The sequence below is a fragment of the Equus przewalskii genome, chromosome 20, assembly GCF_037783145.1.
Source record: "Equus przewalskii isolate Varuska chromosome 20, EquPr2, whole genome shotgun sequence".
NCBI lineage: Eukaryota > Metazoa > Chordata > Mammalia > Perissodactyla > Equidae > Equus > Equus przewalskii.
In genome coordinates this window covers 17,903,133-17,930,478 of record NC_091850.1, presented here as the reverse complement: position 1 = coordinate 17,930,478, position 27,346 = coordinate 17,903,133, and the positions used below count along the sequence as shown (strand labels likewise).

General features: G+C 36.4%; 1 protein-coding gene across 10 annotated transcripts in view; it reads right to left on the bottom strand.

Annotated features, from left to right (window-relative positions):
• The window catches only part of ARL15 (ARF like GTPase 15), a 401,193-nt gene that overhangs the window by 219,696 nt on the left and 154,151 nt on the right, over window positions 1-27,346 (bottom strand). For 8 of the 10 annotated variants that reach the window (XM_008530975.2, XM_070587596.1, XM_070587597.1 and 5 more), the window contains one exon: window positions 21,642-21,701. The exons of the other annotated variants lie outside the window; for them this stretch is intronic. In XM_008530975.2, coding sequence (XP_008529197.2) covers window positions 21,642-21,701 — 60 coding nt within the window. The remainder of the gene's footprint in view (window positions 1-21,641; window positions 21,702-27,346) is intronic. 10 annotated transcript variants of the gene reach the window in all.

Here is a 27,346-nt window from a genome sequence, read left to right as displayed (position 1 = left end):
TGAAATTTAATAGAGATATAAGTAATGTCTGGAACTGGGAATTTAAAAAAAAATCACTTGCACAAAAACAGAAGAGACCTAACTTGAAACAGCTGAGTGTTTTGACAGCATATCCAGTATGAACCAATGGGGTGCTGGGCCTCATACTGTTGGCTTTAAGAGAAATAGAGTTCCTGAAAGAAGAGAGATGACAGCAGCACTGGCCAGACCATATCTAGAGCATTACGTTTCTGGATACACATTTTACAAGGGACCACCATAATTGAAAACTTGTCCATAAGAAGGCAACCAGGATGGTGATGGACCTGGAGACCATAGAAAAGGAAAAATAGTTGAAGAAACCTAAGAAATTAGCTTGGAAAATGATCTTTCCGAGGATATGACAAGTTTCACGTTTCTGAATTACTGTTTAGGGAAGATATTTATTTGTTGAGTATGGCTCCACAAAGCAGAACTGGATCCATTTTAGCAAAGAAGCAGAAAGTTAGATTTTGGTAAATTATAATGAATCATAATAATTAAAACTCTTCTAATATGACATATAAGCATGCTTTCTGAGACACTGACTTCCTCATCATGAAGTACTCAATTTGAGACTGGACAGCCACACCTCAGGGATTTAAAACAGCAAACTCATATCTGGTGTAGCGAGTTTGACTAAGTAACACCTGATTTAACATGTATGGTTTCATGCTATTTTATAAGAGGAAACAGCTGGAAGGTAGAACACCATAATACACTTCGACGACTTGTGAGACTCATCTCTGAAGGAAATTGCATATGCAACTTTTCTGACATTGCTTTTGAGAAGGATGGCTCGGGCCACTGCAGCAAATGCACCCAGAACCCAGAGTGAGGGCAGATAAGCTGTAAGACACTGCCTGCAATGTCTTGTGTGGGTCACTGCCTGCAATGTCTCGCGTGGGTCAGAACTCCCCAACATGCCACCAGGTATGAGAGACCAGGAGCATTGTTGTATTATGTATGTACACCATAGAGGCATATAAAAATACACAGGCAATCAAGAAGAATGAATTTCTCATCTCTATAACCATACCCTCCCTCTTTTTTACACTGACTCCCAGACTCACTGACTGATTTAGAAGAATTTTCCCAGCAAAAAAACTTTGGTTACTCAACTAATGGACAATATATATTTAATATGCAATTTTCCTTCAAATACTTTCAATAGTCAGTTACATCACCAGAGACAGACATCTATATGTTTAAGATTAACTCAAATTACAAGCAGAATTCAAAAGTGAATTAAAATGTGACTTACGTCCAGTGCAATATAAGTGAGTCAATTTTTCAATGCATCTTGACTAAATGTAAAATATCATCTGTTTTTGCGACAAACAAGTCTGTGCCATTAATCATATGCTTCCAGCTGCAACAATTCACATTCAAATTAAAACCATGAAATAGCATCACAGTGTCAAGATTCACACACACTGATCTTTTAACAGATTGTGGGGAAAAAAACCATACATTAAAAGAAGAATCAGGAGAAAATGTTACACGATAAAAACATCTGAAAGAGCTTAAGCACACAAGCAGATAGAATTCTGGTTTTTGAACTGCACAGGAATAAATGTTAAACAAAACTCACAGCCTGCTCTTAAACAACGAATATATCATAAAAAATATTTCTTTTTATAGCCACAGGGCTGAGAGTTTTGCTGTTTATATCTATCCCAGCATACAAATCCACAGTACTGCCAGGACTGTCCCCTCTGACTTTACTGGGAAGCCAGACAGGAGAGTCTGCCTGGGTTTCTTTGAGTTTAGCTCAGTTTGTGTCCAAAACTGGCCCAAGAATCATCTCTTCTTCAGTCGCTGCACTCCTGCCTGCCAGTTACACAGCTCCAAACATTTCCCTTCCAGCTACAGATATTAAAATGTTTTGTTGTTTTAAAACTTGATTTAGAACTGCAGTAGATAACTTTTTTTGCTTCGGGCTCCCCCAGGTCAGCAAGCTGCAGGGATGTTCAAACAGCGCAACAGCATCCACCGCACACTAAAAACAAGCTTGGTGCCAGGAATCAGCAAAGTGATATATTCTAGGTTAGCCATGTCAGGCATTTTCCAGTCCCAAAGAAGGTTTCATGTGGTCAGCACATGGGCCAAATGATGCACATGGCTGTCCTGTACTTGCCCCCTTGTGTCCTCCTCTGGTGACCTGCCCCTTTGAACTCCCTGGACAAGTTTCCCAGGGAGGGACACTACGCAAGGAGGACATGTTCCTCTGAGAGTGTTTCCTTTCTGTCTCAGGGCACACACTGTATTGTTAGGGGGCTTTACACTTTTGGAGCATACTCAGGCAGGCCACAAATTTTTCTCAGTTTTCACTTGACTTCTCTTTAAAATGGTACCCCAGCCCTAGCCTGAGAGAAGAGCCGTAAGAAACATAAGAGACAAAGCACTGAAAACCAATAGCACAAATTCAAATGTTACTTGTCATATTGCCAGTCAAGGTTAACAATTCAGCTTGTCCAATTAACAAACCAAGATGAGACCAGGGTAGTTATCAAGATGTGAGATGTCAAGCTACCAGAAGAGTAAGAATAAGAGCTTCTTCTCAAAAGTTTCTATGCCTCTGCTTACTAGATTTCCTTATCTTGTACTCATTATTTCTTTGCTCTCTTTTCCTCTTTCACAGAGAAATTTCATCCCAGATGACGAATGTAGTATACAAGATTTTAATTTCATAACAGCCTATAGAGAATTTTCCCAAAATAACAACCTGAAGTTGTATATGACAGTCACACATGGTGGATTTCAGGGATTTTGAATCCCACTAAAATGAACTAGCATCCTTTTAGGAGAGGATGCTTTTTAAAGAAAAGTAGGATGAGGAAATAAACAGAATATTACACTAAGACTTACAAGGAGAATTTTAGAATCAATTTATGCCTTAGAAATGGTCTTGACAATATTTAACTAAATCAAATAACTTAAAATGCACTGGGACTTCGACATTTAAAAAAAATTTGGAGTGAAACCTTTTACAAAACCAATAATTCTATCATAATATTACAAATGATTTAATAAAACCTATTAATGTGTAAATCTATATTTTTATACATAGGGTTTTCTTAAAGTAGAGCACATCTATACACATCTTAAAACAGCAGGATCTCAGTAATATTTTAAATGACAGATGAGCAGCATCCTACTGATTTTTGCAAGAGCACAGTGCCCACAGATGATAATGGTGGTGAGGTGTCTTGGTGGTGTCAAAATCACGTTAGCCTAAGATCCTAGCATGACTTCAGCATAGAGATTTTTTCAACAGTGTACTACATGCAAATAATCAAACTGAATGAACAATTTAGGTCCTTTAAATCTGGGTAGTATGCAATACTTCCTGCATAAGGCAGTGCAAAAAAGTTTCATTTTATCTACTAAAAGGAAAACCGTAATATATTACTTTGTTTCCAAAAGGTCTCATTTTGTTAAATAGTGTCTTGAAGCATTGGGGGAGAAGATTGACCATGAGTCTCCCGACAAAAACTTTGGTAGGTAAAACTTTTCAAGACTTGTTCACATCCTAGCTCCCTAATGTAAAAAAAAAAAAAAAAAATGTAAATATCTTTTAGATTCAAATTGAGCAGATCAGTTTAGAGAAGGGCAGAATTAGCTGGAACAGAGAACCCAAAAACAATTATAAGCTCTTTCAGATTAGAATGAAAAAAATCAAGGGAAAGTGACATATGTAGTTCCTTGTTGTTGGTTTTCCTTTTTCCTTTTTTCATCCACTGATGTGAAGAGAAACAAAATTCAGAAATCTGAGGGAGAGAGAAGACAGGGGGTGGGAAGGTTCACCCAAGCAGAAAGCTGCGTGTGTATGTGTGTGTTGTTTTAGTTCCAGGAAGAAACAGGACAAAGGAACAGTTAGGGTCCTATGAAGAGGTCAAAAAGATGTTTAATAGTTGGAAAAAAAGGACCACTATGAAGGAGAAGTTCCAAGGCTCAAAGCACCAAAACATCAAGCCTGCTTAGTACAGGACTAGGAGAAGGCGTCGAACCTTAAAGAGAAGGCAGACAAAGTTGCTTTCAAAAACATGAGCCATGGAGGGAGTAAGGGGAGGGCGAAAGGGGTAAAGGGGCACATATGTGTGGCAGTGGATAAAAACTAGACTATTGGGGGTGAACACGATACAGTCCACACAGGAACTGAAGTATAATAATGTACACCTGAGATTTTACACAATGTTATAAGCCAATATGAAATGAATAAAGCAATTAAAAAAAATAATGTCATGCACTTAAAACAAACACACACACAAATATGAGCCATGGCAAAGCCTGACACTAGTTAAATATTTAGAAAACACGGGTCTGCAACCAAGGTACCCAGCCCTCTTCTGAGGAACTGTTTTTGCCATATATTTTGCCCTGAATTGTTATTCCTTCATTTTAGGTAGAAACATAGGACTGATTTTGGGTCTTTCCTCTCAGCTCCCTTGCATACACGAGCCCTTTCAAAGATTTAAAGAAACAAATAACTTTGAAGAAATACTAAAAAGTAACTTCATCTAACAAAAGGTTCTTGGGTTGAGTGTTGCTCTTTGATCCACCATATGACGCCTGATACACCTAGGTCAAAAATCCTCTTCTGTAATTAATTTGATGTTTGTTTTTGAGTTCTCATGCAAATCTATAGCCAGAGTTAAACTAAACTTCATGATAGTAACGCACATAAGCTCAGAAAGGGAAAACAAGCCTTTAACGGAACCATAAGAAAACAACTCTCTATTGACCAATGTCGGAAGATGGGGAGTAATCTACATTTCAATTCTGAAATTTCAACAGCTGCTGCCTGTCATTATCCTCACCCAGAACTAAGAATGCTACAAAGTCAAATGCTTTCAGTGTTACACATCCTGAGCCTCTCAGGATTTTTTTATGGACACATGTAGAATGTAAAAGGACAGGGAATTTTAAGTCTGTTCAGAGATATACCTAAAAACTGTAGGTATTTTTCTAGATTCTATATTTAAGGTATAATCATTCCGGATCCTAACATTACTATTTAAATAGATTTTCATCTGCTCAAGGAGAGGTAACAGCCCTACAACTTGATAAATATTCGCAAAACTAGACAACTACATAAAAGACTAACAGGGGGCTGGCCCAGTGGCATAGTGGTTATGTTCAAGTGCTCCACCTCAGCGGCCCAGGGTTCGCAGGTTCAGATCCCAGCCACAGATCTATACATCGCTCATCAAGTCATGCTGTGGTGGCGTCCCACATACAAAATAGAGGAAGATTGGCACAGATGTTAGCTCAGGGACAATCTTCCTCAAGCAGAAGGAGGAAGATTGGCAATGTATGTTAGCTAAGGGCCAATCTTCCTCACCAAAAAAAAACAAAAAAAGAAGAAGAAGAATGGCATCAAAGACAGCCCACATTTAAAAAATATGAATGCATCAATCTATTATCTACCTTAAAGTCCCACAATCACCTGATAACCAAGCTCCCAAGAAGTTGCTTCCGCATTTTTAACTTTCCAGCTTATATTAGGTCCATCCTCACTTACTGAGATTTACTCTAATTAGTAAGAGGAGGAAATCAGATATCTACATATTTTTAGAGGACTTTCAAAGAAAAAGAAGGAAAACTGAAACAAGAAAAGATTAGCACTCTGTCTCTGAGCCCTAAAGTGTGAACTCTTTAATAATATGGCCATTCCATCACCAGCTCTGGTTGTACCACCAAGTATGGTTTTGAAATAAAGGGGTTTTTATATTTACACACTCCAAATTTATAATACACCATCACCTTAAAGAAAAAGAATATGGCAGTGGTGGCTCCCACTCCAAAGAACGTGGTGGGATCACTGATGGCAAAGTAGAGAGACAGAAAATATATTACGTTCCACCCTCCTAGCATATTATGTATAGAATAGTATTATTACAGATAAAGATACATATCAATTTCAACCAGGTGTTTTGTTGAGACTTGCAAAAATGAAACAAGGAAAATTGCAAATGAAAAATACATTACTTTTTATGCCAAAATAAGGTCTAGTTGGAAAATTTCAACCAGAAGTGAAATCTGGATAGCATAAGATCAGCTCAAGAGAATAATTTGAAGCTGTAATGATTCCTGAACCAAAAAATGTATTTCATATACACCCACAAATGGATTTTTAAAATACTAATTATTCTAACGTGGTTTGGAATCAGATGCCTTTTAATACTTGTTCACCTTCTAATATATTTGTTCACCTAATAATTTGTTATTATTACTTCTTTTCCTCAACCTCCAACTTTCTATAAGACTTGCATCTTGCCAATTACAGAATCATCAACACAAACACTTTTCATCAATATAACCGCCGAGATGGGGAAGAGAATATTCTATCACTATGGTTTTGAGTATCCCTATGGAATGAACCACAACTGGTTTATTTGGAGAAATCTCTCACTCTGTATAATGAATCTGTCATATGTATTTCTTTGATTAATTGAGTGCTGCTGTGCACAGACAGATCAATCTGTCTTCTTTTATTAGCATTGAGATTTTTTTAAATCTACGCATTAAATTGATGGATTTGTTAACATCTTGATCTTAGAGTTTTTAAGTGCTTACATATTTAATCTTAACAATTCCGGTATGTATGATTATCCAGAAATTGACATTTTCCCTTCTGAGTCTTCCCCCAGTTACGTTTATCCTTTTTCTGAGCCATGGATGTTAACTTACCCTACTTAAAATAACTCTTTACTGGAAAGCAATCCAAGGCAAGGTCCATAAGCCCAAAACATGCTTCCAATCATTTTTAACCTGAGATTATTGAAAAAATACCTTTTAATTTATATAGTTTTTTAATAGTTTTACTGTGGTATAATTGACATAAAATAAACTGCACATATTTAAAGCATACAGCTTGATAAGTTTTGACACCCGTATGCATCTGTGAAACCATCACCACAATGAAGAGAATAAGCGTATCCATCACCCCTCAGGATTTTCTCATGACTCTTTTAATCCCTCCAATCCATACTCCCTCCTCTTGTCTCCTGCCCCTATCCCTCAGGCAATCAGTGAAATAATTTCCATCACTAAATATTAATTTGCACTTTCTAGAACTTTACATAAATGGGATATAAATTTACACCTACATGGGAATTCTACTTTATGTGCTCCATTTTGTCTGGCATCTTTCACAAGGCATAATTCAGATTCATTCACGTTGTGGCATGTACCAATAGGTCATTCTTTTTTATTGCTGAATACTATTTCACTGTATGGATATACAGCACAATGCGTTTATCCATTCACCAGCTGATGACACTTGGGTTGTTTCCACTTTCATCCTATCACAGAAAAAAGTTGCTATGAACGTTTGTGTACAGGATTTTGTGTAAATGTAAGTTTTCATCTCTCCTAAGAGTGGAATGGCTTGATTATAACCTTGATTTGCATTTACCTTAAGTGACTGACAAACTGTTTTCCAAAGTGGTTGTACTACTTTACATTTCTACCAGCAGTGGAGTGTTCCACTTCTTCTACTCCCTTGCCAACGCATAATCTATTCAGGCTTTTTAATTTTAGACATTCTAATATGTGTGTGGTGCTTTTAATTTGTATTTCCCTAAAGACTACTGATGTTGAGCATCTTTGCATGTGCTTATTTACCTTCTTTGTATCTTGTTTGATGAAGCATCTGTCCAAATTTTTGGCCCATTTTTTAAGGTTTTTTTCCCTTATTATTGAATTCTGAGTGTTCTTTACATATCTGGATACAAGTTCCTTATCAGATATATGATTTCTAAATAATGTTTACCTCACCTCTGGATTGTCTTTTCACTCTCTAACAGTATCTTTCAAAAAGCAGAAGGCATTAAGTATTATGAAATCCCACTTACCAATTTTCTTTTTACGGATCATGCTTTTGGTGTCTTATCTAAGAAATCTTTGCCTAACCCAAGATGACAAAGATTTTCTCCTAGAAGTTTTCTAATTTTAGGTTTTATATTTAGGTCTAGGATCCATTTTGATTTAATTTTGGTACATGTTATAAGGTTAGAGTACTTTTAAATCTTGTTCTTGTGTCAGTTTTCTCTATTTGCTATTAATTTCTAATTTTATTGGATTTTAGTCAGAAAACACATTATACATAGTCATGTGTGTAAAATTTTATGTGCATTTCAGAAGAACATGTATTTTCTATTTGAGAGTAAAATGATATAATTATCAATTAGATCAACTTTGTTAATTGGCTATTTAAATCCTTTATACATGTTTTTTTTAATTTCACCTGTTGTCTTATGAAGAAAATATGGTTAACTTCTACTGGTTATGGATCTGTTTACCTTTTCTTACATTTTTCTTAGTTTATGCTTTATATAGTTCAGAATTATGTAGTTAAACATGTAAAAGTTCATGATCACTCAGCTATCTTAGTATATCAAAACAAAATCTCATTATTCTAGTTAATGTTTTTTGCTTTGAATTTCATTTCATCTGATATTACAATTACTCCTAGTACATTCTTCTCAATGGTCTTTTTTAGGGTATCTTTTCTATCCCTTTATTTTTACCTTACTGCAACTTTTTGTTGTAGAAGAGTTTCTTGTCACCTTGGCTGAATATGTTATAATCATTGTTTTCATGCCACCCATATTATAAAAGAATTTAATCTATTTACATTTATTGTGATTACTACAGTATATATAGATGTTTTCTATTTATCATAACTTTTTGTTTATTTTATTTTTTTCCATTCTTGCATTTTGCTGAATTTTTCAAATATCCTTTGCTTTCGATCTTTATAGCGTATTTTCTTTCATAAATTTCATTTTTAAAAAGTTATGAGAAAAATTCACACAATACAGAAAAAGCAAAAATTCTATTTGATCCCAATAAACTCTCACTCCATTCTCTAAGATAATTTATTAGCTGAATACGTAACCTTTCAGACATTTAAAATACATGCTTATAGGAGCTGGCCCTGTGGCCAAGTAGTTAAAGTTACGATGTTCTCCACTTTAGCAGCCTGGGGTTCATGGTTTGGATCCCAGGTGTGGACCTACGTCACTCATCAGCCATGCTGTGGTGGCATCCCACATACAAAGTAGAGGAAGACTGGCACAGCTGTTAGCTCACAGCTAAGTGTCCTCAAGCAAAAAAACAGGAGGATTGGCAATGGATGCTAGCTCAGGGCAAATCTTCCTCACAACAAATAAAACAGAATAAAAAACATATGTATATAGATCATCTTACTTTTATTGTTCCAGTATTTACCCTTTTTATTTTATTTTATAACACTGTGAAACTTCAGTTGTACATTATTAGTCAGTCACCATAAAAATGTGCCCCTTTACTCCTTATGTCCATCCCCCAACCCCCTGCCCCTCCAGTAACCACAACCTGTTCTCTCTGTTCGTGTGTTAGTTTAACCACATATGAGTGAAATCATATGGTGTTTGTCTTTCTCTGTATGGCTTATTTTGCTTAACGTAATACCCTTAAGGTCCACCCATGTTGCAAATGGGACGATTTGTCTTTTTTTTAAAGCTAAGTAATATTCCATTGTATATATATATACCACATCTTCTTTATCCAATCATCAGTTGATGGGCACTTGGGTTGCTTCCACGTCTTGGCTATTGTGAATAATGCTACAATGAACACATGGGTGCATAAGTCTCTTTGAATTGTTGATTTCAAGTTCTTTGGATAAATACCCAGTAGTGGGATAGCTGGGTCATACAGTACTTGTATTTTTAATATTCTGAGAAATCTCCATACTGTTTTCCATTGTGGCTATACCAGTTTGCATTCCCACCAGCAGGGTATGGGGGGTTCCCTTTTCTCCACATCCTCTCCAACATTTGCTATTTTTTGTCTTGGTGATTATAGAGATTCTAATGTGTGTAACATGATATCTTAGAGTAGTTTTGATTTGCATTTCCCTGATCATTAGTGATGTTGAACATCTTTTCATGTGCCTGTTGGCCATCTGTATATCTTCTTTGGAAAAATGTCTGTTCAGATCCTCTACCCATTTTTTGATCGGGTTATTTGCATTTTTGCTGTTGAGTTGTGTGAGCTCTTTATATATTTTGGAGATTAACCCCTTGTCAGATATATGATTTGCAAATATTTTCTCCCAGTTGGTGGGTTGTCTTTTCATTTTGTTCCTGGTTTCCCTTGCCTTGCAGAAGCTCTTTAGTCTGATGAAGTCCCATTTGTTTATTTTTCTTTTGTTTCTGTTGTCCAAGTAGACATGGTATTCAGAAAGATCCTTCTAAGATGGATGTCAAAGAGTGTACTGCCTATATTTTCTTCTAGGAGTTTTATGGTTGCATGTCTTGCCTTCAAGTCTTTAATCCATTTTGAGTTAATTTTTGTGTATGGCAAAAGATAATGGTCCACTTTCATTCTTTTGCATGTGGCTGTCCAGTTTTCCCAACACCATTTATTGAAGAGAATTTTCTTTCTCCATTGCATGTTCTTAGCTCCTTTGTTCAAGATTAGCTGTCTGTAGATGTGTGGTTTTACTTCTGGGCTTTCAATTCTGTTTCATTGATCTGTGCGTCTGTTTTGGTATCAGTACTATGCTGTTTTGATTACTATAGCTTTGTAGTATATTTTGAAGTCAGGGATTGTGGTGCCTCCAGCTTTGTTTTTTTTTCTCAAGATTGTTTTAGCTATTCAGGGTCTTTTGTTGTCCCATATGAATTTTAGGATTCTTTGTTCTATTTCCATGAAGAATGTCATTGGGATTGCATTGAATCTGTAGATTGCTTTAGGTAGTATGGACATCTTAACTATATTTATTATTCTAATCCATGTTCATAGAGTATCTTTCAATTCTTCATGTCATCCTCAATTTCTTTCAATAATGTCTTATAGTTTTCACTGTATAGGTCTTTCACCTCCTTGGTTAAATCTATTCCTAGATATTTTATTCTTTTTGTTGTGATTGTAAATGGGATTGTACTCTTGAGTTCTCTTTCTGTTAGTTTGTTATTAGAGTGCAGAAATGCAACTTTTTGTAAGTTGATTTTGTACCCTGCAACTTTGCTATAGTTGTTGATTATTTCTAATAGTTTTGCAATGGATTCTTTAGGGTTTTCTATATATGAAATCAGGTTGTCTGCAAACAGTGAGAGTTTCACTTCTTCACTGCCTGGTTAGATACCTTTTCTTTCTTTCTCTTACCTAATTGCTTTGGCCAAAACCTCCAGTACTATGTTGAATGAGAGTGGAGACCCTTATCTTATTCCTGTTATCAAAAGGATGGCTTTCACTACATGCCCAGAAACTGATGACTGGATAAAGAAGATGTGGTATATATACACAATGGAATACTACTCAGCCATAAAAAAAGACGAAATTGGCCCATTCACAACAACGTGGATGGACCTCGAGGGCATTATGTTAAGCGAAATAAGTCAGTCAGAGAAAGACGATCTCTATATGACTCCACTCATAGGTGGAAATTAGTATATTGAGAAGGAGATCTGATCGGTGGTTACCAGGGAAAAGGGGGGGTGGGTGGAGGGTACGGAGGGGGAAGTGGTGTACCCACAACATGACTAACAAAAATGTACAACTGAAATCTCACAAGCTTGTAATCTATCATAACATTAATAAAAAAAAATAAAAAAATAAATAAAAAAGGATGGCTTTCAGTTTTTGACCATTGAGTATGTTGGCTGTGGGTATGTCATATGGCCTTTATTATGTTGAGATACTTTCCTTCTGTACCCATTTTATGCTAGGTTTTTATCATAAATGGATGTTGGATCTTGTTAAATGCTTTCTCTGCATCTGTTGAGATAATCATGTGGTTTTTATTCCTCATTTTGTTAATGTGGTATATCACATTGATTGATTTGCAGATGTTGAACCATCCCTGCCTCCTGGTTATAGATCCTGCTTGATCATGGTGCATGATCCTTTTAATGTACTGCTACATTTGGTTTGCCAGTGTTTCATTGAGGAGTTTTGCATCTATGTTCATCAGCGATATTGGCCTTTAATTTTCCTTTTTTGTGTTGTCCTTGTCCAGCTTTGGGATTAGGGTGACATGGACCTTGTAAAATGTGTTAGGAAGTGTTTTGTCTTCAACTTTTTGGAATTTTACCCCTAATTTTTAAAGATACATATTGAAATCTCAATTTTTTTTTTTTTTTTACAATCTATACTTTACATAAGAAAAAGAATATGCTTTCACGCTTCTTTCTCTTTACCTGACTCTGCGATCTTCCATGTTGAAATCAGAAATAATGCTATTTATTGTGTATGTTTCTGTGATTATAATTAATGGTTTGTTTTTCTTCAAAATATGTCTAAGTATAGGATTTTTTTCTTGGTACTCAGAGGGCTCAGTAAATCTGAATATTCTTTTTTTTCATATTTAAAGCTCTTTTTCTATTATTTCTTTGACTATTTTATTCATTCTGGTTTCTTTTTATTCTCCTTTCAGAGTTCGTCTTAGAGGGATGTTGGGACTTCTGTAACTATTCCCTATGTCTCTTAAATTTTCTCTCACATTTCAAAAGTATTCCTTTTGCAAGGCACTCTGAGAAAATTCCCTAGCTTGATCCTTAGCTTCACTAATTTACATCTGAGTTGTGTCAACTGACATTTTCATTTGAAATTTAGTAAAATTTTAATTTCCCAAGGTCTGTGTTAGATTCTTTTTCATGAATATCAAACCTTCCTACATGTCTATAAATGTCTTCTTCTGATCATCCTATTACCTCTAGGTCCTTGGATATTTTTTCTTCTGACTTCTGATTGGGTGTCTTTCTTTCATGGTGTTGATTTTCCTCATATTATAGCGTGTCATGATTATATGCTTATCTTTTGTTTGAGAATCTGTGTTTGCCAGTTCTTTTGTTTACCATTGCCTATCTCCAGTGATTAATAGGGACAGACAAGTGGCTTATCTCCTGTGTGTGTGGGCTTTCGAACCCACCTGGCAGTCAGTACATTACTGGGGCATTGCCTTACCTCTCTGCGTCTAGCACCCACATTCAAAGATTTAGTTTGTGAGTAAACACAGCTGCTACCCCTACTTAACACAAGGAGAGAAGAAAAATAAAGGCACAGCTCCAAATGTAAAGCCCTAATTAATAACTCTGAGAAGCTCTCTGATAAATAATCCTGATGAATTCCCCTTCTATTTCATGTTTCCATTGTCTGTACTTCAAGCTTTGTCTTGCTTTCCTTTCTTTGTTATAGATTTAAATCTATCTTTGTTATGGATTTAATTTATTATTTTTTGTTTTCTGATATTTTTGTCATTTCGTGACATTTTGGCAAGGGAAGGAGAATAGACACATTTAAAAAAATAGACCTTCAATTTTTAATCAGAAGAGCTTAACATACTAGTATTAAAAAATGATAATTAACTTTATATGACAAATTCTTCACATTATTACCTCTTGCAATGATGCCATAAGCATCAGTGAATTTCAAAATCAAAATAATCAATCATCTTCAACAGAGCCTTTTGACAATACTTTGGACCTTAAGAAATTAAAAGCAACAAATTTGTGACACCTCAAAACAAACCTAACCAGTTCTATTTTGTTCAGCTCAAAGTTTACAGATAGGACAAGACTGACGTCACCTCTCACTGTCACCTCCCAAGAGAGTGGAAGGTCACCAAGCCCACTGTTTCCTCCATGACTTTTGTCGATCTGTTCCTTTTCCTAGACTGTCTTTTCTTCTGTGATGTCTCCTTTGTCCTTTCTATGTGATCCTAATTCCACCTCGTACTCAATCCTGTTGTATGCAATCCCACACCAGACCGTAATGCTTCTCAAAGTAAACAGCACAGTGATAGCAGCTTTGTTAAGTTAGCATTAGTTTTTCGTTATTTTATGTATGTCTAGCCTGCCTCACACTACACACGCAGAAGAAAACTTTGAGATTTATCTAAATGTCTACCGTACAAAAAAGTAAAAATAAACAATTGAGGAAGTCTGGACTAAAGGAAACTAGAGAAAATAATGCATTATAATCCTGCATGGTTTTTAGGGCTCTATGGTTCCTTGGGGCCAAAGCAAAGTAGATACTATGAATTTCAAGATAAAAAATAAACTAGTTACATTATACCAAACAGGAGAACACTTATCAGCATCCTCAGCTGTTAGAAAAGAAAGCAACCTTGGAAAAGTTAAGTGCCTTGCCCAATGTCCCATGGCTTGTTTTGCCAGAGAAAAATACTGATCTCTTGACTTCCAATGCTGTTGCTGCAATACCATACTGAAACCAAATACACAATGAAAATTAGTTGCTATTATGGCAACCCCTGGGAAAAACAGAAATACCTATTCCCTTGTGAGGGATAAGAAGTTAAGCTAAGAAACCAACACAAATGTTCTGTGAGGAAGTTTGGTAGAATTGGAAGATATGAAATGACCCGATTGCCCCTAAAAAGGAAACAGTGGTGAGGCAGCAACCTCAGAGGCAAATGAGATCCCTATTGCCAAGGCAGGGTCAAAAGGCCAGGAAACTAGTTTCTAGAACATTCTATATGTATACATAGTCTTAGAAGAAGCAGATTGTTATGTGCTATACTAAACTATCACTGAGAAGACAGATTTAAAAAAATTTCCTAGGGCACTTCTCCAGAAGAAAACAAAAATTAAGGTCAGGTCTACATCAGCCAGTAACAGACTTCTGGGCCCCTAGATACATTTATTTGGCTCTGCTGACTGTTTGGCTCAGTTTTCCCTTAGCAAGTGTAAAAAACGCTTGAACACCACCACCCTGGGATCCTGTTCAACCAATTCAGATAGCTGTGGCCTTTTAACTCACATCCAAGTGACTTGGCTTTATACCAATATCATTTCCCCTAGTATAGCCTAAGCTTAAGTGAGAAAGTACACAGCTCAGAGAGCCAGGAGTTAACTGGCTGTTCCCATTCCAGAAAGTCCTGGTTCTTTTCCTAGATAAGGAAACAATTCTATATCAAGAAGTTTCTATCACTCAATATTACATATCACACTGGATCCACAACTATAAAAAGAGAATTAGTGGAAATATCACCATTTATTCTTAAAGCATCTCTCTTGAGGATCCTTAGGCAATTTAACTTTTCTTTTCCAGCCCAATCCCTTAGGAAATAAATAGTGATGATTTATTAAAACTTACATTTTACAGATAAGAAAACAACAACAAGAAGTTCAAATGCAGAGAGGGACACTCTACTTGCTGAATCACATTTTTTTCCCTATAAATATACAACAGATGCAGAAAATGCATGTTTGCTTGTGTGTAGCTGACAGTAATTGAGCTCATGGCACAGTCATAAGGTATTCTCTGGACATGGCCTTACTTGGGCCCCCGCTCTGTACTGTCACTTTCCTTTGCCAGCCAGGGTCATGTTTTCTTGCCACCTCTCCCACAGAAACTCATGTTTGGAGATGTCTAAAACAGTTCTCAAATGACAAGCTGCTCTCTCCTATACTCGCAACAAATCTAGGCAACTCCACTGTCCCCTTAAAGCAATGTGGCCATAATAACCTCTTCAAGCCTGTCTGCCTATACTGTTGCTTTTTCCAATATACAACTAATTTACTGGTTTATATCGTCTTGATTCCTCCTCCGTCTTTGTTGTATAGTGTGACTCTCAGAGCCAGTGAGTACAGTGAATTTTTTAATAGGAGGTAATAGTGAGGATATGGAGGGAATAATCATAATATACTTAGGACTGTGAGAACGTATCAGATAAAAATTAAAGAGTTAGCCTTCCCTCTGAAATAAGTTTTCATAAAAGATTCTGAAGGAAGAAAGCTTCATTTTAGTGAAAGACATCAAATGGCGTGGGTACAAAAAGCAGAAATTAAAAGGAGCAGGCCACAGTGGCCCCTGGGTTGCCTGTCAAGTAGTGTGCCCTGTACAGTTTCTGGAGAAATTAAGAAATGCAAATAACTGGACAGATTAACAGCACCCGAAGATAACTAGCAGGATACAAAGAAACAGCACCTTTCACTAGGAGGAGGAGGCGTTTTCCTCCAGGCACACAAAGGAACAGGACAGAGTCAACATCTGTTTCATATAACAGCTTGGCTGCTGAAAGAAGCAACCTTTAAAAAAATGGCTTAGCTGACAATCCTCAAAAATCATTCAATCACTATTGCACGGGCTGAAGGAAATGGGTAAATGAACACAATTTGCACTGTCCACACTACTCTCACCACCTTCTGAAAAAGAAAAGTTGTCTTTTCTTTAGAGGAAAAAATTAAGCGCAAACAAAAATCTTCATGAACTTTCCTTTTGATTGACAAGCAGCAGCGATGAACACTGAAGCACAAAAGACAGCAAACTGCTTTTTAGCTTTTCTTTGCCTTTCCCAGTGTCAAATGGGAAGAGAAAAGTGCCAAAAAGTATACTGAGTGGGAATGGTGGCTGGGATAGGGGGTGGGGGAAAAACTCAGACATAACTCATTAGAATATTAGAGGAGGAAAACAAGTCATTTGACAAAACCCATCATGCTTCCAGAATTCAGTTAGGAAAAGAAAAGGGAATATTATGATGTCTGGATTCTTATCAATAAATGCTAACAATCCAAACATGCTAAAAAGTAAAATTTTCCTCTCTGGATTCTATCAATTTGCAAACGAAATTTCAAAATCAAGAGAAAAATATCCAAGATTGCATAAAAATCTGTTTGTAGACTCAAGAACTGGAAATTTCTAAAATGAAAAATTATCAGAGTTGTGATGTCACTGCTGTGTGACCACGGCTTTCAAGTCAGCTAAGTGCCAGATGCTTCACTTACCTTAGTAATGTGGTTCAAATACAGAAGTCAGACAGAATGAAAGCAATTAAGAGGCACTATGATAGACAGAAGACATTTTTCAGGTGGAACCCGAAAAGAGAAGGAAAGGCAAGAAGGTAGGGAGGGACAAGAACCTTCAATGTTGATGCAGGTGTCGTGCCAAAACATTTGCTAAGCAGTTAGCCACAAGGCTCCAGCGAGGGCCCTTCCCAGCAAGTTTTCAGTTTAAACAGGTATAACACAACGGAGAGCAAGATCACCTTGGCTGTGAGGGAGAGAGGCATGACCACAAAGAGAAAAAGCTATCAATACATGATTTGTGTTATTTTTAGAGACCTTGGGAAAAAGCCTTTACGGAGAGGTGTTTTTAGGGGGGTGTGAAAGAGTAACGGTATAATTATAATACATGAATCTTCCCAAAATGTTAGCTATGGGCCAGGCAATCTCTAACAACCTGACCTACATTAACTAATTTAGTCCTCACAAGAATTATATGATGTAGAAGCTATTGTTACTACACTTTACAGCTGAGAAAACAGAGATACAGGAAAGTGGACTTGCCTAGAAGCACAGAGAATGGCTGGGCTTTGAAATAAGTCACTGGGAGGAAGGAAAACTCTTTGAAAGATTTATCTTTCTGTCTATGCAGGATCCTGCCAGGTATCTTAAAAGTAAAAGTAATTAATTAAAACTAAAAGAGAAAGGATTTAGATAAGTTTCAGCAGAAACTTTCCAAATCAAAGAGTATGCAGGAAAAAAAAGCTCACCAAGCAATACTACAGAACGTCCTTTGCAGGGTTCAGAATTCATACTCAGCCTCGCTGGATGGTATTAAAAAGTCCCTTCAAGAACAGAAGGGATTAACCTAGAAATTTGTTCTAGGCCTATAAGAAGTAATATTTGGCTTTAATCAAGGAGAGAAGTTAAGTACACAACGAGAGTCTCCCCTCATGTCCAGTCTGTGAGGGCACTGGGCTTGTCCTGAAATCTAAGCACCACCACTTTCTAGAACCCAGCCTGGGCACAGAATACGTACTCAGCAAATATTTGTTGAATCAATGAATTAGAAAGAATAAAAGAACATGAAAACGATATGTTTGTGGAAGATTCTAGATAGTTTGGGAAGTTGAGGTGAGACTGATTCAGAATGCAGTCTTGAAGAAATCAGAGGAGGGAAGCATGACTACAGCACTGGGGTAAGAACCATAACTGAACAAGATTTTGACTTGAAAGGCCTCTAAATAAACAGAGTAAGAGATACAAAATAAATGACAAAAGTGGCTGCGATAATTAGAGATTAAGTCCTATAAAAGTTTTTGAGCTGAGAACAAGGCGTTCATGTTTTATCAATACAGTGTTAATGAAAATCATACCAACATGAGAAGACTCTAAATTGTGCATACAATAACGATAAAAGCAACAGCAGATAACACGTGGGAGCACATCTCTTGTGCCAGCCACTGGATAAAATGTTCTGTATATAGTGCAAGCACTTCTCCAAATAACCTTCATCAAGTCACTCGATACTTCTGTGTCTAGGTGTCTTGTATCTCATTGTTCATGAGATAATAACAGCATCTACTCTCTAGGCACAAAGTTGCAAAGATTAGATGAGAATGTGTGAGGGGAGAGAAATGGGAATGGGGGAAAAAATAGAAGAAAATTTAGAGTTCCAATTTCACATAATCAGGGCAGCCTGGTGAGTGTGATGAGTAAGTTAAGGAGAACAAGTCATTCTCAAAATAGTGAAAACAGAACTCGCCTGTCATACCATCAGGCTGGACTCATTATGTTTACCTTTGTGTCATCCCTTACCTTGTATGTATTTTTCCCCCTTAATTTCATTATTTTCAAACATTTCATTAATTTCAAATATTTGTTTACATGAATGTCTCCATCACTGAACCATGAGTTCCTTGAATACAGAGGATGTGTTTTAAGTATTGTTTATTCCCTGCTCCTAGAATCACGCCTGACACACAATTGATTGTGCTAGAATGATTGCATGAAAGGTAGGGAAAGACCATGTGCGAAAAATCGATGTGAATGAGAATTACAGGAATTTTTAGGTGAAAGATGTAGGAAACACCTTCATAAAAAATAAAATTGATAAGAACATAGAATTATATATGTATATATGTTATACAAGTAAATTATATATATATACACACACATACACACACAGAGAGACATCTATCACTTTAACACACATAAAGTTTGTTATTAAGATCTCCCAAAGTGATTTTCACTTAATTTAACTCCATTGGTCATTGTTATTTCATTCCATACCATTCCTTCTTACTAGATAAGGATCATAAGTTCACGCCTCTTTTGATTTTGAAGAAGTGAGAAATTTAACTTACGGTTGAGAGGTGGTGTGATGGAGAGCCTTAGAACTATCTGAAATGGGTACCGGAAGGAGTTAGTGGAGAAGGAGGGCCATGCTGATCTCCTGAATTACTCCTGATGGCCCAGGATAAGCAGAATAATCTGAGCATCCCACACTTCCACCATGTTGTGGCTGTCAATATCTATTATCTTTATACCTATCTTCTTGAGTTTCTCCTTTGATTTCAGAATTTTTCCCTGGATTGACAACTCAACTGAACTCTGATTAACCTGTCTTCTGAGCAACCCTCTACAGGTGAATAAAGGTTTCATATCTTCACACATTGATCCTCCAACACTCAACTCTTTCCTCCTGAACTTAGAAATTCTCCGCCAAGCAACGTGCTCCCAAACAACTTGATTTCAGTAGATCATAATTCTCCCTAAATGCCATATGCCTTATATTGGAATGAGCTTCTTGGTATGTAAGATAGACTCCAAATCCTAGAAAAGCTACACTCTTTACATGTGTTAGCCTCCTTTTCAGGCATTCTTGTGTGAAACATATCCTAGCGCCCAGTCCTATTTTAGGCAGAGCAGGCCCTCAAAAACTATTTGTTAAATGAAGGAATTAGTGAATTAGTGTTAAATAAAGGAATCAAGGGATGAACTCCCTCCCTTGCTTGCCTCTGAGCATGCGAAACAGGATGCACAATTCGATTTCACTTAGAAAATCGCCTTCTCCTTGAGACTGTCTCTCAACTGAAAACAGAACTATTAAAATTGAGGGAGTAGAATACCACACGCCAAAAACCACATATCATTAGCCTGGAACTAAAGTACCTGTCCCAGTCCCGGAAGCTGTATCTTTCACCTAGGTCTCAACCTCATCACACAGTAGGCGTGAACTAAAATATTACCACCAAACCCTATGGTATCCTCTCCATTGTAATTTCCATTTCAGCAATTGTCAGGGCACAATTTTTCAGTAAAATTAAACCTTGCTTGGGAACAGATGGATTCTCACCCTATACCCCCCATCCTCTAATTTGATCTTTTATTGTACTGAATCTCAATGGTACAAAGTCAAGGCTATAAAAATCCCTTGAAGTGTTCACTTTAAGTGTCCACATACATTCACTATTTACATCATCCAACTAAACATCTATACTAAATGCCTTATCAATTAATCAACAGTTTCTTACACCTGGAGGATGTTCAATAAAAGTTTTGTCTAGTCTAGTAATAAAATACTTACTAAGTATCATCCATGTTTAAAATCAATAGAATTTTCAAACCACACATTTTGATTCCATGGACTTTCACAATATGTTCTCTGACTCTAACTATGGTCACCAAGAAGCAGAGAGTCACCTGAAACCACAAAGTAATATTAACATAGTCAACCTAAAAGAACATAGTCTTTTACAATTTTTACATAGAAAAATTATTCTATTACAAGAAGCTTCATGTTTTATTTTTGTAGTCAAAACGACAAAACCAAATGTGTTAAAGGAAAATCAGAATTTATCAACCATGGTTGATTAATTTTAATATTAATGATTAATGATTAATATTAATGCTATAAAAGTCAAAGGGAGCTATAAAGCAGACTAACAGAAGTAAATTTGTGTTAGATACAGTTCTCTATAACAAACACCTGAAAAGACCGCTAGCACATTATGCGATAAAAATAAGAAGGCATCAAACACTATTAAAATGGCATAAAGTTTGTGTTTCAATTTCATCAAGTTACAAATAGGTCACAGTTAGAATGAGCTTAAAAAAAAAAAACAGGGTAAGGTCGATATCACAAAGTGATTAAAGAGATGGAAGAGAAGTTTCTTCTAAGTCATTAAACTCACCAATATTATACTGAACTCCAGAGCACTTACCATTTTCCTGTGCCATTAGAGAATTTAGTAGGTTCACTGAATTGACTGATTTCTTTGTTAACCTATTTACATGGGTTAAGAGCCTGACTGACATAGAACACAACCAAAAAATCCCAGACAGAGAGTGTAATGAAAGACTGAGTGATGTATAGTTTGGGGTACAGCCTATCCAATAAATGTGCTTGACCAGCAAAGAATCCATTGGCAAAGATTTATTATCGGAACAAATACATTCTAAAAAGATCTAATGCAGTAAAACCTGCAGTACAAATGCAAACTATTCTGAAACACTGCTCTTTGCCCTGCGTAAGGTATAGCTTATTTCTCTATGATTATATTAAAATTCTCTTCATATTTTTCATTCAAGAATAAATTTTTGAGCAAGTAAAACCAAAGAATATAGTGTATGAAATGGCACCAGTAGTACAATTCTCTAACTCAAATAAAAGAAAACAAAGTTTATAACTTAGAACTCTTCAACAGCCTTTAAAACATGGAAAGAGAAAGAAACATTTCTAGGAAACGTATTATCAAGAGAAAGGGTAAAAATGAATCACCTACTAGAATAGTAAATTATGTTTTAATTACATGTAACCCATTAACACAGAATTAGTAAAGTTAAAGCTGGACATAGAAATGATTTTAAATGTTATACCTCCAAGTTCTTTTATATTCAAGATGGCATTCTGGAATGGCACTGCTTTTATACTAAAACCTAAAATTAGAAAACAGAAACATAATAGAATTAGCAACTTAACTTTTAAAAATGCATAAGATGCTCAAACCCTCTTTTCTGGGCAGATTAAGAGTTACTTTTCATAGCTCATATTTACACAAGCAACACATAATTTCCAAGATAAATTGATAACCCAATATTATCCTCAATCATTTTTCAAAACATAGTTATCTATTATAGCAAAATATAACCCTTTTCTTCAAAATATTGCCTTATTCTTTAATTAAATATATAATGTGACTTTGTGAATTTTTATCAGTTGTAACAAACACATTTGGAAGCACAGAGAAACTTCAAAGAAAATATTAAACCTACCAGGTTTGCATCTAATTCCTGAAGTTAATTTTCTCCCACATTATAACTCAGCAACCCTCGAGATTAAGGTAACTTAGAACCATCTTATATTAGAATTACTTAGTATTTATTTTAGTGTTTTCTTTTACAGACATGGTTAATGCCACATATACATTTTTCTTAAAAGTGCAATCACAATTATCCATCTATGCATAGGCTAACATTTTATAATACATGCAATCAATGATTTCTAATATAAAAAATATATTCAGAGTGTAGTTTTATCATAGGTTTTAGGATAAAAGCATATCAGTTGCAATATACGTGAGTGTGCAGAGACCCCCCCCCGACACACACACAAATATATATGCAATAATTATTTCTGAAAGAATCCACAAGAAACTGGAACTAGCAATGACTCTTGGGAGAACTGGCATCTGGAAGTCTTAAACAGAAGAGAGATTCTTTTGTTTCATTCGAAAGTTTCACCAAATACTTCTTTTTCTATTAAAAGTCCCACTAATTTTTACAAGTTAATTTATTCAGTCATTTCTGAGCATCTGATTAAGTCAAGGTCTTAAACGTTGCTTAATATGCACTTATGAAATAAATTAAACACAGTCCCTTTTTCAAGAAATTATCAACAGAGTTAAAGAGAAGACACAGAAACACTTTTCATTGGAAGCAAGGTACGATAAGTGCTCGGAAAGGTAAAAAGATATAAAGAAAGACGTGAAAAAGCACAATTCTTTTACAGGGTTTTGCTTTATTTTATAAAAAAGGAAATAAATATGTAATTTAACAGTGTAATGGCTAAAAAGTGACTTTCGAGTCAGACAGAATTAGGTTTCAATAACTCTGTGGCTGTGGGCAACCTACCAGCTTTGTCATCTGTAAAACGAGAACTATAGGACCTACCTCACGGGTTTGTTGTAAGGATGGGATAATGTATGTAGTAAGCTTATCATAGTACCTGGTACCAATAAGCACACAATACATGATTGCTGGCATTATATTTCACTGATGCTGTATTGATGATTTAATCATCAGGTGTACATACCTTCTGAATATATTACTCACTGCCCGAATAAATTCCTAAGACAGACAGCCGGGGTGTCCATTTACTAATCTAAGTACTTATTTGGACCTAAAAATGTTACCATTGAATAAGAAGTACCTTGTTCTTGGGATGGAAGTGTGAACAGTTGAAATTTTTTGTACAGACGGTAAATGTTTATTTGGCTCTCTAAGAATCTTCCCAAACATACCCTTCCTGTGTGGGTTTAATGCAGAATGACACAGTTGGTACAGTGTTATGGTTAATGGTGCAGGCCATCACTGAAACTTAGGAAAATTGCAGGAGGAGTGAGGAGGCAGCCTCATGTGGCTGAAACACTGGCATCTACCTGTGTCTGGTGGAAAGCCTCTCCAGGTGTCTGGCCTCTGGGACATTAAGGAAAGTCAGCGCCAATCACAGTACTCCTGCTGGCACCGAGATTTGCCTGCAGGAGACTTAGATGCTCGACTGTATCTACCTCCCTCACAGCGGTGTTAGATGGATTAAAAGTCAATGATTGTGAAATCCCAAAAACGAAAAGCCATATGCAAATGATAAAAAGTCTATGAGTGGTTATTTTCAGGATAACTCAAGTATGGATTTTCCAGAGAAACGGGACAGGCCCCAACTTTGAAAAAGACACAGTTATGGAGCACAATAGCAATGTTTAATCTACTTTGATTCCTAAAAGCTGACAATATGCAGGCATCCGAAGGGAAGTAATATCCTTCCAGAAATTGCTGCGCCCATATGCAAAATACAACCTTTGAAATTTATTAATCCAACAGGCAGATTATATCATTGTTACTATCTTTAATCCTTGCACAGACATCATAATAAATTGACTACAAAAATGTCCTCAAATGTTCACGCTAAGCAACGTAACCTAGCAATGTTATTTATAGGCATATAAATGTTTCTGTAGAGTACTCATAAATGTTTTCTCTCCAAATAGAACATGTGTGGCTAGATTTATACTGCAAAGGTATATACAAGTCTTCCATTTTGCTGTCTTCATATTATTTTTACAGTATAGCTGTGGTAATGAATGTTCAGAGGATGAAGACTGGATAATCAGTCTAGAAAATAAGAAAATATACTATTCATGGAAAAGAAACAAGATTTTCCTATTTGAATCATTCTAAATGTTTGCAAGGATTAAAAGAATTAAAATTTAAAGCCATGTTTTCAGTTCACCAGAAAGGCAATCAGGAAGGGCAACTAATCAGATCAACTATATTTTATTTCCTTACGTTGGGCTGGATGAGGTCAAGTGGTGAAATTAGTATCATATTTAGTATGGATATAAAGGTCAAACCATCAAAATATCTTTCTCAAAGGGTTACTTTGAGAAATAAAAAAACACTCGATAGCATGGGCTCTAGAGCAAGAATGTCTGGGTTCAGATTCTGGCTCTACTATTTATTAACTGTTGGACTTTAAGCAAGTTAGTTAATTCCTTTGTGCCTCAGTTTCCTCACTGTAAACGAGAATAGATGGTACTTAGTGCTATAAAGCATTTTTTTAAATAAATGAAGTTAAAAATCGAGAACACTAATGGTCACCAAATAACCACTGGATGCTTTAAATTTCTCCCAGTCCAAATCACGCGTGGCCTCAAGCCCTGATACATAATGATAGCAGTGGTAAACACAAGCGTTGTTGTAGTAGCAACCAAAACCAAACATTTATCGAGGACTTCTAAGGACTAAATATTTGGAGTCTTCCTTAGCACTTCCTTTTCCTCTCTCCCAAAACCAATCAATCACCAAAGCTGGTCAGTTCCATCTGCTAAACAGTTCTCAACTATGCCCACCTCTCTCCATCCTTTTGGCACAACTCCAGTCGAGCCACCACCACCACCATCCGGACAACTGCAAGAGCCTCCTAACTAAACACTTCGCAGCTGTTACCGGCCTCCTCAATCATCTGCACACATCAGCAGAAGTGATCTTCCTGAAATGCACATCTGTCCACATCACTCCCCTAGACAAAACCTTCTGATAGCTTCTCCCTACTCAGGTATCGTCCACAAGACCTAACAAGACCCTAGCGATCTCTCCTTCAGGCTTATTTTGTACCTTCTCCCCCGCCCCGCCCCTCCCCGCCCATTTATACTCGTAGTTCCTAAAACAAGCTATGTTCCTTCCGTCTCAGGGCTTTTGCTCCATACTACTCCATAAGAGTTCTGTGCACTTCTGACAAACTCTTTATCCTTCAGGTGGTGTTTCAACTTCACCTCGTCAGCCAAGCTTTCTCTGGTGTTCCTGAAATACGCTGATTTTTTCAGATCCATATTCTTCCAGCACTCAGTACTTCTCCCACGTGATTTTCACAGCTGTAATTACACATCAGTTTCCTTTTTTTATGTCTGTTCCCCAGCTAGACTATAAGGATCCATAATGGAAAAACAGTACAGTGTATCCTGTATGCTAGTGCTAGGCACATAAGAGGATGTCAATATTTGTTTAAAGATCTGTGCTAAGGGTTTATTTTTATTTCCTAATTTAGCTGTCAAAACAAGCCTAAAGATAATGTCAGTACTACCATCCCAGGAGGAAAGGGAAGCCTAGAGGGGTTAAGTATCTTACCAAAACTACTAAGTGCTATATTCAAAACCTGAACCCAGGTCTCGTCACCAGAGTCCATCAGAGCTCTACATTATGGCACCTCCTCCCTAAACCAACAAGCTGATAGATTCATACTATTTTATCCTATTTTGAGTCTAAATACTGATGGAGCTGATTGGAAAAATGTACATATCTCCTACTAAACCCACTAATTTATTTTCCCTCCTATATAAATATTCCAACACAAAGAACCAAAATAAGTGTTCTCAGGTTTATACTACACTGCTTTCTTATTAATGGAATAAAAATAAAACAATGAGTTTAGAAAGTGCTTTTTTATAGACATTATTAATAAAACCAGGAATTTAGGAGGGGACGAAAAATGGCCAACTGAGTCAGCCAGAACAGTATGCTCACTCTGTTGCTTCTTCACAAAATAAGCATCCTCTGATGCTGTCCACAGGAAGTCAGTGTGCTGATGTGACAACAGCACTGTCTAGAAACCCTAGCCACAGCTCTCAGCTCACCAGCCACTTTTTCTCTTGACCTTGCATCCCTTATTTGCAAAATGAGTGGACTAGATTAGCTCCTTAAAGTTTCCTCTAACATTAGGATTCTATTATTTATATTAAACAAGGAGGAGGAAATAACAGTAACAACTGAGTCAGTCATCAATGGCCTCTAGTATTTGGCTGAAGGCCTCATGGGTAGGTCTCCCCAGACTCCATTCAAACAATTTGATGGCTGAAGCCTAAGTTACGCAGTCATTTTTTCCTGGCCTATCTAAGCTCTATTAGTAAGACTGAAACCTCCCCTAAGATTTAACCCCACAAATTTTAATAAATATATGACTTAGTAACTCTTTGGGGAAATAATTTTTTGCGTAGACTTTCAGTTTTTGTCTTTTAGTCCTTAAATCCAACAAAATCTGTGATACAAGAGAGATGGATTTGAAATTTTTTATGCAGGGAAAGCATTCCTGGAATTATAACAAAATTAGTTTGGGGAGGGAGGCTAGTCTATTTTTATTCATTGTGTGGAACACATTAGTATTTTCCTTGGACCTACACACCAACTTTCCCTCCACCCCTCTAACACACACACACACGCCTGAACACACGCACAGAGACACTTGGTGTGTGCTTCTGAAATCCCTGGGTCACTCTAAGAACCACTGCAGGGAAAGACATTCCACAGATCTGGTGGCCTCAACCTGGACCAAGGGCATGATTTATGCCATGGTAGTTTTGTGATGTTTGGACAATAGTCTAGTGAAATTCTTCTAAATATGATTTCAACATCATAAGAGGAAATTTAATCTACTGGCGTTTATAAAACACAATGCTTTAGCTGATACCAAAACCTGACTTTCTAACGTGTTTCTCTTGTTGACTTAACACATATGCAGCTAATACTAAAGTTATTAAATACCTCATTCAAATTTTCATGAACTTTTCCTCTATTTCTTTCAAAGTATCATTGATCTCTTTCTATTTTAACTCAATGACATACTACTTGACAACTTTTCAAGCGTAGTAATATATAACCCTAGAAGATATTTTCAACCTTTTTCAATTCCACGTGTTCAGTTTTCTCTGGGTTGTTCTCCATGTTACATCAATATATTACCCTGAGCTGTTAGACTCCATTCCTCTGGTTTAAAAAGAAAAAAAGTGATACTTGTGTAATATACAGGTTAACAA